The 12,148-nt window shown below is 44.8% G+C and overlaps 1 protein-coding gene across 1 annotated transcript; it reads left to right on the top strand.

Moving 5' to 3' along the window:
• Positions 1–4,759: 4,759 nt before the first annotated feature.
• Positions 4,760–11,891, top strand: C1QL3 (complement C1q like 3). The gene is made up of 2 exons (XM_081111041.1): positions 4,760–5,940; positions 11,660–11,891. The coding sequence occupies exons 1-2, from the start codon at positions 5,353–5,355 to the stop codon at positions 11,837–11,839; spliced, it is 768 nt and encodes a 255-aa protein (XP_080967167.1). The 5' UTR covers positions 4,760–5,352; the 3' UTR covers positions 11,840–11,891.
• Positions 11,892–12,148: the final 257 nt, after the last annotated feature.

Raw genomic sequence — 12,148 nt, 5'->3', positions numbered from 1 at the left:
TCCATCTGGCTAATTCGATAATTTTCTGACAACAGACCAGCCATGTTAGCCTTCTAACTCACTGTCTTCTATGGCGAGGGCTGTGTTGAAAATTCCCTGCGGAGTGTGGTTGTGACTTAGGTCTCCTTCAGAGCCCTTGCTCTTCTGGCTGACTATGCAAAGAGTCCTCTCTGGTGTGTTTGCTTTGATGAAAGTCATCATCCATAGGAGTGTTTCTGAATGACCACTTCAGTGATTTTTAAATACACTTGCAACTTGTTGACTTGGGGAACTTTCCAGAAGACAGAAAGCAAGTTCTAATGCTTCCTACTAGGTTGTAAATCTGAGAACGGTGTCTGTCAAACTGCAGCAAATTGAAACATCCTTGCTTTGAAACTGTTTATTACTACTTTAGAGGATGGCAAAGTGGTCCTTGTTTTGAGTTTTGTCTGCCTTTGTTTTATATTATTGGCAACTCTCCTGAAGAACTTTGGTTTTCTTTCCAGTTTTGTCTAAGTCCATAATACTTATTATCCATTTGATGACCTTTGTGTTAAGTCTGACCCTTTAGCTTTAGCTTCCATTAATAAGCCTTATTTCTACCATCCAAATTATGAACATACACTCTACTCAGTGCTCCTACAATATGCTAAGATGAATGTTGACATTTCTTGGGCTCTTATTATACATTGAATATCATTGTAATGATATGCCCTAACTCAGTCGCCACAGCAACCCTATGATTTAGGTTTTCGTCTTCTTCCCATTTTTTGGAAAAGGAAATCAGGTCTCAGGGAAATTAAGTAACTTTCATAGCTACTAAAGGAGAAAGGTAGGATTCAAATTAAGACCCATCAGGTTCCAAAGCTTCATGTGATGATTCCATAATGCCAAACAGACTGACCCTTTGGCTGGAAAGCTACAATTCTTCAGTCAAAGGGAGTGTTTTCTCTGAAATACAATTTGGAGACCCAGGAATTAAAGAGAAATTGCTATTCCAGTCCCATTTTTTATATTTTTTGTCTGTTTCTCTAGATAGCCCTTGAGCTTGTTAATTTTTTTCCTGTTATAAGAAATGCTAGTTCTGTTTAAGTGCTCCTGGATTTGGAAATAATTCTCATGACTAAATATTTGTTTGCCTGGGAAGAGCTGGTGTAGAGCTGTGCTGCCAGTGGGTGCTCAGTGAAGATTAATGGATGGCCGTGCATGTCTGTGTGGGAGTCGGCTGCTTAGAAGCTGCTCAGTTCTCCGAAAGAGACAGGAACGGTGTAGGAAAGGTGAAATCACAGGATCATCACCCACCCCAGATCCTGGGTTTTTGTACTGGACTTTGTCACTTAAGGGCCCCAAAGGCCCAGGGAATGTGGGGCCTGGTGTTTTCTTGATAAATGATCGGGAAGTGCGATGAAGAAAAATTAGATTCTGAGGCCTACTTCCAAAATTAATACTATCCAATATGAGAGAGAGCTTGGTTCTCTGGTGAGGACGGGAGAAAATCAAATATTTTTTTAATTGACACATTTTCTATTATTATATACATGCAAAGATGATGAGTAATATGCCATATCAGATGGTTTATTCAAACTGTCAGAATCAGGGCTAAAGCGTGAGTAACTTTCCAGAGAACCTTCTGAGAAATTCAAGCCGTGGAAAGTGGTGGTACCCAGCCATACTACTCAGTCATCCCTGAAAATCTTGGGGTAGGGGGAAAAGTTACTTCCAAAGTACATGGTGGGGCATTTCTAGAGAAAAGGAAGGAGAACGATAATTTAAACTTCACTAAAAAAACCACACAAATGTTCATGCATTGCCTGGGTTTGTGCATTCAACTGAAAGATGGGGGTCGGCCTTGTGACCTGGGAGATGAAGTCTTCATGGGGTGATGACTACTGAACACCTTTCCAAACCTCGGGAGAACTTTGAGATGGTAGAGCTCTCGGTTGCAAAATCAAGCTTTGCTTTGGCATCAGAGAAAATGGAAAGAGGAAAGCCTCAATTACTGGGACTAGTACCATAGGTCTTGGGCTGGGTTGGGGTGTGCTGATGCTAAGGTGTACGGGAAGTGCACAGGCTGCCTTGGAAATACTGTGGGTTTGGTTCCAAGACCACAGTAAAGTGAATATCATAATAAAGTGAGTCACGTGAATTTCTTGATTTCCCAGTGCATACAAAAGTTATGTTCACACCATGCTGTAGTCTATTAAGTGTGCATTAATCTAAAAAAAACCAATATGCATACCTTAATTAAATATACTGTATTGCTAAAACATGCTAACCATTTTCTGAGCCTTCACTGAGTCATAATCTTTTCCCTGGTGGTTGCTGCAAACCTTCCATGTGTACAAAATGCAGCATCTGTGAAGCTCAGGAAAACGAGGTGTGCTCTACTGGCATTGGATGGCCTGGCTCTGCTCTAGGCTCTGTGTCTCAGTCTCACCATTCACAGAGTGAGCAGCTGGAGACTCGCTTGCTAGGGTCCCTTCCAACTCTACTATTTTATGTTATCCTCAGGGTGGGGGAGGAAGTGACTTCCAAGGTACATGGTTTCTCTACGAGATGAGCATTCTTCAAAGAGGAAACTCCATGTGTCTTGAGACTTTTGTTGAGAATTTATTTATACAATCCTACCTTTAGAAAACTCTCGATTTTTCCCCCCCACTGGACCCTCTTTAGCAATAAAGAGGTCTCATGAAGTTTATTAATTTGGTGGTATCAGAGAACAGTTTATGTCAGTAACTCACGGCTCTCCATTGCTGACACCATACTTTTTACCACCGTGTCTTCCAAAAGGAAGGCGACTTTTGAGAAGCAACCCAGAAGATGTGTTAGGAAAATAGGTATTGTGTCCAGGACAGAACTTAACTGTGTCTGCTGCTTGAACATCTGAAAATAAGGTAGCTCACATGAATTGAAATATTCTGAAATACACATATAATTATACCCAAGATATAGACACACATTCATAAATAATAAAAGTGAAAGGTTTGAGAAGTGGGAAGGAGTATTTCCCAGCAGCAGGAGTGCCTCATCAGCCAGGCTGAGGTGCTGTGGAGACCTGGGCCAGGCTGAGCCCCACTGCCGGACACTCACAGTTGATTCTCCCAGGAAAGACCTGCAGGAACGGCTGACATTTCTTTTAAAAGAATCAATGAATCTTTGTTTCCTTCTGCCTGCTCATTTGACCTTATTTAGTTTGAAAGCAGGAAAGAAAGAATGAAACCAACAGGGTGGGGTCAGGGTAGGCAGAAGAACCAGAGAAGGCGGGTCCACGCTGTGGAGCCCACAGACAACACCGTCACCCAGGGTGTTAGTGTTTTGTTTGGTTGCTGTAGTCTTATTTGTTCCTGCTTCTCATTTCACATTCTCGCCCTGTGTAGTAAGTCTCTGTCTTCCCAGCCATCATCCCCATATTGACAAGCAAATGTCATCCATGTTTGATTGACATCCATTGCTCCTGAATGCAAAAGTATGATTTACGAATCAATTCTACTTGTTTATTTCAAGCTATTCTTGTGTGTCTTATGTGTGTGCTGGTGGGATAACTTGCCTAATATCTACTCCTGGGCTTTCCATTAGTATTATAAATCCAGGCTGTTCGTTCTCCTGCTCTCTCACGGCGTAGGCTCTTCCTTCTCATATTTTTTTCTATTTTCCCCATCCCCCATGTACAGGCAGGAAATGTGCTATGGAGCTTAGAGGACTTGTTCCATACCTTTGGAAAAAATCTTGCCCAGTACTTTGGTAAATGCTACTTGCTTTAGCCTGAGACTTTTGAAGTCATTTGACCAGTGATCATTTCTCATGCATGTAACACCTTCGGGCCCAATGGCTGTACCTCCTGAAAGGCTGCTGGAATTGTAAGCAGAGCATATATGTATACACGCACCATTTGTAACACTTGTAAAAAGAACCGATCCCTCCCCCCTTTGTGTGGTGGGCACGTTCATTTAAAATAATTGCGAAATGTCCTTTGGCTTTTCAACACACCTTACTGTTCTCCGAGTAACAGCTTATATTCTGTTTTAGAAGGCTGGTGAGGAAAACCATAAGGTTAAAAAAAAACCCCACACATCTACCATCTGGACAATTCTAAAGGGCCCTCCTTATGTTAAAAGTGGCATTTTAAAAACACCTGAGACACTGGCCGTGGGTGAGCCTGTAGAGAAATATTGTCAACCAAGCCACCCTCCTTTCAACCTTCCCCTCCATCTTCCAATTGGTGCTGCTGGCAGTGGTGACACAGGGGGCTGAGGTGTGACCCTTGAGCTCTGAAGGCCATTGCACGTCTGTCTCCCTCCCCCACGGACGTCCAGTGAGAGCGCTGCCATCCTCTGGGTTCAGCAAGGGAGTATTATTCAGGATCTCACTGTTCAACCTTGTGCGGGGCGGGAGGGGGGGGGGGTTGAGAGAAAGAGAGGCCGAAAAAAAAAATTTCCCACATTGTCAGAGTAATGCCAAACTCTGCCTGAGTGGGATGAGCAGAGCAGATGCTGCAATGAGATGCCAAAGCGGCTCCCCTTCCTCTGCGCCTTGGGTGCCTATAAATTGCTCCGGCGCGCGTTTTCAGCCTCCTCTTCTGCTGGCAGGTGGCACCCAGGCAGAAGTCTACGTTCGGTCTCTCTCTCCCTCGGCTCCCGGCCGCGAGGCACTCGCCGCTGCTGCTCCTTAGCTCCTCTTCAGCTCCTGCGCTCCAGCCCCAGCCTCGCTGAGCGACCGCGCCGCCCCTCCGAGCACCGGGAGCGGCTGGCCCCGCTCGCGCTCCCCGCGCGGGCCTCTGAGGGTGCGCATCTATTAGAGTAGTGGTGGCTGCAAAGGAGGAAGAAAAAAAAAGCAGGGGAAGAGCAAGCGAAAGAAGATAAGAGGCAGAAAAAGGCAACTTCAGAGGGAAAGTTGGTGCGAACTGGCGCAGTCTGCAAAAACGGAAAAGTCGATCGCAGGCAGTGGCATAAAAGTGTGAGCGGGCCCGCGGGCGCAAGAGGCGGCGGCTGGCTCTGCCCTCCTAGTGGCGGGCGGCCGCCCCGAGCGTCGGCAGCCACAGGTGCGAAGGGGCTGGAAGGAAAGAGACAGGAGGGCGCACTGCGCACCCCTCCCCCAGCCTCCACCCCCCAGCTCGGGACTTCAGCTCAAGTCACTAGGCGTCCGAGCTCCCTCCCCAGCCGCAGCCTCGCGGGGGGAGCGGGAGCAGCCTGGGAGCGGCCGGCGCCCGCCCGCCCAGGGGAGTCGGGGTTCGCAGGGGGTTGTTTTCGGCTCTGAAGAGGTCCCCGCCCAACCTTCAAAATTTTGTCCAAAAGCAGACAAGAGGATCGCCCCGCGCTGAGCCGGCTGGTGGGCAGCAGGAGGCGCCTGATCGCCGCCGGGGCGCTGGGGGTGGTGATGGTGCTGCTGCTGGTCATCCTCATCCCGGTGCTGGTGAGCTCGGCCGGCACGTCGGCGCACTACGAGATGCTGGGCACCTGCCGCATGGTCTGCGACCCCTACGGGGGCACCAAGGCGCCCAGCACGGCGGCCACGCCCGACCGCGGCCTCATGCAGTCGCTGCCCACCTTCATCCAGGGCCCCAAAGGCGAGGCCGGCAGACCCGGGAAGGCGGGCCCGCGTGGGCCCCCCGGTGAGCCCGGGCCACCGGGCCCCGTGGGCCCGCCGGGCGAGAAGGGCGAGCCGGGCCGCCAAGGCCTGCCGGGCCCGCCCGGGGCGCCCGGCCTGAACGCGGCCGGGGCCATCAGCGCGGCCACCTACAGCACGGTGCCCAAGATCGCCTTCTACGCCGGCCTCAAGCGGCAGCACGAAGGCTACGAGGTGCTCAAGTTCGACGACGTGGTCACCAACCTCGGGAACCACTACGACCCCACCACGGGCAAGTTCACCTGCTCTATCCCGGGCATCTACTTCTTCACCTACCACGTCCTGATGCGCGGCGGGGACGGCACCAGCATGTGGGCTGATCTCTGCAAAAACAACCAGGTGAGTGCGGGCCGGCGGCGGCGGGGAGGGCGGGCAGGAGCGCTGGAAGGTGCGGGCGAGAGGGAGGAGACCCCGGAAATGGGTGGGAACCCGCGGAGAAAGGGCGCAGCGGCTCGCGGCTCCTGGGACAAAAGTGAGGGCGCGCGCTGTGCCACTCTGGGGGTTCGCGTCGGAAGCCAACGGGGGCTCCCACCGGCCCCAAGAGGGCGGTTTAGTCTGGGACCCGCGCTCTGTGCGTACACCCAGCGCCACCCTCGAGGGGCGGTTAGCGGGGAGCGGGGAGTCCGGAGCAGCAGGAAGCGACCCCCGGCTGTGGGGTCTTTGCTCACACGCTTTGGCGGGATTGGGAGGGGGAGCGGAGGGGGGCGCCTAGGGGAGTCTGGAATGGGCGTGTCAGGGCGATAAACCCGCACCCGAGGAGAAAGACAAGGGCCGGAGGGAGAAAGAAGGGTCTCGCAGGAGCGAGTTGAAGCGAGACCCTCAGACCTGCAGCGTCCCAGACCGGGAAACACATGTAGTGAAATTCAAGACAAATCTGCTTTAGTGTTCAGCTGAGGAGAAGAAGGGGGCGAGGTAATGAGCGCTGATAACAGAAGAAAAAGTTGAGACTCGTGGCTTTACACCGTAAAATAGGATCCCAAACACACAACCCAAACTCCGCTTTCTGCAGTGGGTCCTAGGACGCACAGGCAGGTGGAAAAGGGCAGGAGCGGAGCCCAGCCAGAGACTGTGGGCTTTGGCCAGCAAGCCCCAGGGCCCCTGCGTGAAGGTCCTTTCAACCCCAGCCCTCCAGCTCACAGGGGCAGTGGCCTTGACCTCCACTGTGAAATAGCCCCCAGTTAGCCCTGGGCCAGGAGGACTTGCTCGCCTGGGCTGGTTGGCGCTGCCATAAGGGCCACACGGTTGCAGTTGTATAATGGGGCAACTTTTCCGTTTGCTTGAGAAATTCGCAGTCACTGCAAAACCGGAATGTGTCTTATCTCTTAGTCAGAAGAGGACAATAATACTTGTAACTGCCTGGAATTGGAATCGGACCCCCTGCACATGGTGAATCAGTGGCCACGGGGTGAGGCCTTGCAGCCTGCAGTCTGGACCGAGTTCTTGGGCTGTGACTGTTTATTGGGTGGCACAGTGAATGACCCCTGACCCTGCCATGGCCAACTTTGATTTAACAAGGTCTATGGGGCTTGGCCACTTGCCCCTTGAATTCAGACATTTTAAACTATAACCCAGTCTTCTATCAAGCAGTATTGAAGCTGAAGTATTCCCAAAAACCCAAGTCATTGTCAGAATTGTTTCAAAAACAAAGACAAATATCCAAACTGTGTAAGAGATAGAAAGGACAAAAAACCCCATCCCTCCCCCTTCCCACCACCCCTCACTTCTAAAGGAATTTAGAAGAAAATAGCTTGAAAGACCCTCAGGATTCAGGACTCTGTAGAACAAAAAAAGAAGTAATGGCCACCAGGAGGCACTGACAGGGTTGTTTATTATAGTTATTATGCATGAAAATAATATTAAGATAAATAACAATTATTTGCAGAGCCATGGGATAGTTGTAGGTAAATGGCTAGAAAGGGCATGACTCACTGTACCCAGAGAGAGCTATTGTGTCACCCTTACAAAAGGGTCCACAAACAGCCCTCAGCAGGCAGGGATGATGCACCCATTTATTTACAAATTGGCTGTCTTAGGACTCAGAGGTTAAGTCTGAGAAATACTAGCATGCTAAAGAGATTGTTTTTAGGCATTCATTAAAATGGAATAAGATTCAAGTTTAATCAGCCAATGTATAAAAGTGTTCACATCTTTAAATATCTGGAAATTGCATGAAAAACTAGGGAACAATATATTTAAATTACTTTACATGTAGATATCTAGACTGCTGAGCCCAGAAATGTCACACTGATTCCAAGAAAACCATCCCACATACGAATGCTGTGTGCATTTCGTTTTTAAATTATTTCATTGTTCAGAATGTAGAATGCCCCTTTGTATCACCCTAGCGGGCACATTCTTTGAGGGTCAGGAGAAAAGAACAAGGCAAGGACGCTGACCTTAAAGGTATAATGCTTTCAATTGACATTATTAAGTTGCTACTCTGCAAAGGTGTGCAACAAGTAATTCAGAAAATAAATATCATGACAAACAATACATTTTTTAATTCAGCATGGGCTATTTGGAATATGGTTATTATAGTTTTAGTGTTAAGGAATTTTATCTCCGGAATAGAACTCTTTTGCAAAGTCTAGTCTGCACACAGTTGTAGATGAAAAATCTTGTAACGTCTTTATCAATATTGAATAAATAGTTTGTCCTTGTTTTCAATTCTGCTCTTGTCTAATCACTTCTCAGAATGGCCGTTTCCCATTCTAAGCTGAGCTGACATAATTTGTTTTCATAAAACAGAAACTCAGAGACCCATGTCAGTGTAATGTTTTGTGGATTAAGTGGATTAGAGAAACACAAAAATTGAACTAAAAATGCAGTTCACGCTAGGCCAGAGGAATGCTGCTGGGCCGTCACCATACGAGAAACATGTTATTTATGCTTTGTGTTAATGCACGATCACAGATGGAAACATCAAAGGCCAGTAAATTAACCTGATGCGCCACTTAACCTTTTGTTTATGATTCCACAGAAGTACAATGAAAATGAAATTATGAGAACATCAGTAGCAATTAATTAAATCAGCAAATGTTACCATAAATATTGTCTCTAAGGATAATCCCTCACTAATATGATAATGCTAACGCTATACAACCTATTACATTCTTATAAACATGCCACTAAAAGCACCATGGTTCTCATATTTGCAATGAAACCATCAGCCTAAATTTAATCTTACCATTTGTTGAGAGCCCATGACAGTGCAAATTAAATGTAAAAATTGGACTCAAATAGCTTTACATGGAGACAGGAAATATTTTAATGTTTCCATGCTTTTAGCAGAAAACCTGAATAAAAACATTGCTATTTGAATACAATCACTATAGTACTACTATAATAAGCCACTATAATGAAAACTTAGGCTCAAAATTAGAATTATAAAATAATTAAAGACCAATTTCTACTCTAAGAATTTATTTGTTATGGGACCAGTGAATAAGAGGTATATTGGGAACAGTGAATAGTGTGTGGGTTGATATTCATTTATTAGTGAGATTAAGAAATGTCAAATTAATTACCTTTTTAGGGCCACAAAACATGAACTAAAGATCAAGCAGAATCTAAATATTTAGCTTATAATATGAAAAGATATTAGAGTACATTTAGATAGAAACGAGTCTATTAAGCTAAGGGAGAGGATGCATCATATTCCTGGAGAAAATGCTAAAATCAGTGCAGATTTAGGAACCTGAAAATAGGTGCCAAGGTAGATGCATTACCTTCCTCAATAGTTTGATGGCTGAAATGAAGAACTGTTGGAAGTCACTGGGCTAGAGACTAGAGCTTGAGATTTCAAGTGCCATTATACCTTGAGAGTACGAGCAGGTGAGCAGGAATACGAAGGCTTCGCAAGTGCACGGGAGAGTGGCAGTTATTTACCTGGGAAGGCCTTACAGTGCCCTATAGGTGGAAACCTTAGAGAATCACTTTCATTAAAAAGCAAGCACACTGGCTTTTTTTTTTTTTTCCACAAAGGAAGCGAAAACTAGAAGCGTAACTTCCAGTCTGTGGGGTCACACTAATATATTGACAGGTTTTTGTGGTTACCCCTCATGAATAAAAATGGTGATAATGACATGGGTTTGTGGTTATACCCTGCAGAATAATAATGTATAATACAAGTGGCATTATACGTATTTTTAAGATTATTGTCTCTGAATAAGTGATTTTTAATGAGTCCCGGTTCCCAAATGCCTTCATATAGAAAACAGTGTTAAAGCACAATACCCATGGAGCATGTAGTAAATGCCTAAAGCAGTAAATAAATTGTGTTTGGTTATTAATAATAGCTGAGAAGTATATTAGGGATTGATAATTAATATATTCCCAATCTGGTTAATTACTATTTTCTATTTTAATTTTTCTCATCCATTTAAAATCCACAAATAAAGAAGATCAGGTCATAATCATGTTATCCTCCTTGTAGATTTTTTCCCCCTGGGAATTAATGACTAGATGAAATTAATAAGTCAAAGCACTCAACTCCTACTTATTAATTCCTAGGAAATATTATTACATTAAGTTGTATTATTTAACGGTCAAAACAGGCCACCTCACTAAATTGGTGTATACATTCCAGTCAGTACTTGTGAGCATAATTGAGGGGTATATTGCTATTATATTAGTGTCAGCACAGTGTTAAGGAATTCTAAGTCCTGTAAGCCCTGTTCTCCTTTTGCTATATGATAGCCAGGAAGAAAATTTAAAATACTACTCAAATTACTTTATAAGTTCAGCAGTGTCAAAGAGCCTTCTTCTTTTTTTAACATTTCAGCATTAATGTGAGAACATACCCCATGAAAATTTAATTTGAAAATCTATCATTTACATTTTGAAAGAAATGCATGGAAATTCTTGACTTATGTCTCACTTTCTTCATTTTGTCAAGTGATAAATTCTGGCATATTGTACCCCAAGTCATGCATTATTACATAGTGCAGTTTTACAAACTGCTAAATCACTTGCTGTGTTATTCAGGAAAATATCATTATACTGGAATAGAAACAAGCCACAGAGTAGATGTTTTACTGAAATAAATCAAATACAATTCTGCCTATTGAAAAAAATTTTCCAAGGCAGAATCAAAATCTAGCTAAAGGGACATGAAGCCTAATGTGAGTTGAGGATGTGACAGAACGTCCATGTGACTTGACATGATAGGCAATTTGTTTGCAGATGTCTATCAACTCACTGAGATCACAGGCTCAACATGAGTGGATTTGTTTATAAGCAAGCAAAGCATCCATTTGGATTCACCGAAATGAGACCATTCAAAAATTCTAGCAATTTGAGAGACTTCAAATCATGGACTTTTAGTTCCTTCTATAATTTTAGATATGTTGAAATTAAATAATTTGTTTAATTTCACACATCACAATTAAGCGATAAAAAGGCACAAAAAGAAAAGAAATAAAGCCTGAAAAGTTGGGTGAGATAGCCAAAGATGTTCACAAGAGTTAAGCTTCTGGTAAAAGGGCCTTTACTTGCATTACAATTTGAAAGGCCCGAATCAAATGGTTTCTCCCTGTTTTCTTCCTATACAGAGTAGTTAGAGTAGTGGTACTTATCTGGCGCCTTACCTACTGTGGATCTCATGTTCTAGTAATTGTGAAGACTAGAGCTGAAGTTTGGATTGAACTCATGTGCTCATCAACAGCAGGTTAGAACATTGCTATTTGGGTAAATTAAAATGCTAGAAATTACTGTTATTTCCACTTCAAGAAGTGACTGGGCCTAGAGATAGAAGAATTAGAAAAAGTAGTGATTTAGGAAGAGAATAAATTGGTATGCACTTTGACAGCCCGAAGTAAGGAAAGACTGCCGGAATCACCCTCACAAAAGCACCCTTTCCTCCTTTCCATTCCTCCTTTCCAATAACACAGCTGAAATGATTGCAAAGATACCCACATAAAGCTCCAAGGCCAAGGTGGGCATTTCTGTGTCCGTTCTCTGCGATGGCAGCACGTCAGCTTCTGTTGCTCTGTGAATGGCCTACAAGAAAACTTGAAGATTCTCTCTGACGAACTCTAATGCTTGTCTGTTTCCGTAGGTGCGTGCCAGTGCAATCGCCCAGGATGCTGATCAGAATTACGACTATGCCAGTAACAGCGTGGTTCTTCACTTGGAGCCAGGAGACGAAGTCTACATCAAATTAGATGGTGGGAAAGCCCATGGAGGGAACAACAACAAATACAGCACATTTTCTGGATTTATCATTTACGCTGACTGATAATGCAGGCGTTAAGTTTATTAATCTGAGTTTGGACGCTGGATTCGTGTGGCTAACATCAGTGAATCAAGGATCCCAGGGGAATGCCAGTTGTGGGGCACCTCAGTTGTGTATATGTGGGGAATTCAAATGCTACCTGACTCACATCTGCATTCTCAGAAACATTATGTAAAAAAATATTAAAAGCAAGATAAGCAGATGTGTGATCCACTTCCGCCAAAGCAAATACTCCTTGTTATTAGTGTCCATGTGAATGAAGTCCTATATAGATCACAAATTTTTATAGAAAAATCTAAGACACTGAATTAT

This window comes from Myotis nattereri (assembly GCF_964212035.1).
Source record: "Myotis nattereri genome assembly, chromosome: 1".
NCBI classification, from domain to species: Eukaryota; Metazoa; Chordata; class Mammalia; order Chiroptera; family Vespertilionidae; genus Myotis; species Myotis nattereri.
Note: the sequence above shows the minus strand (reverse complement) of the source record. Positions and strands in the feature narration are given on the sequence as shown.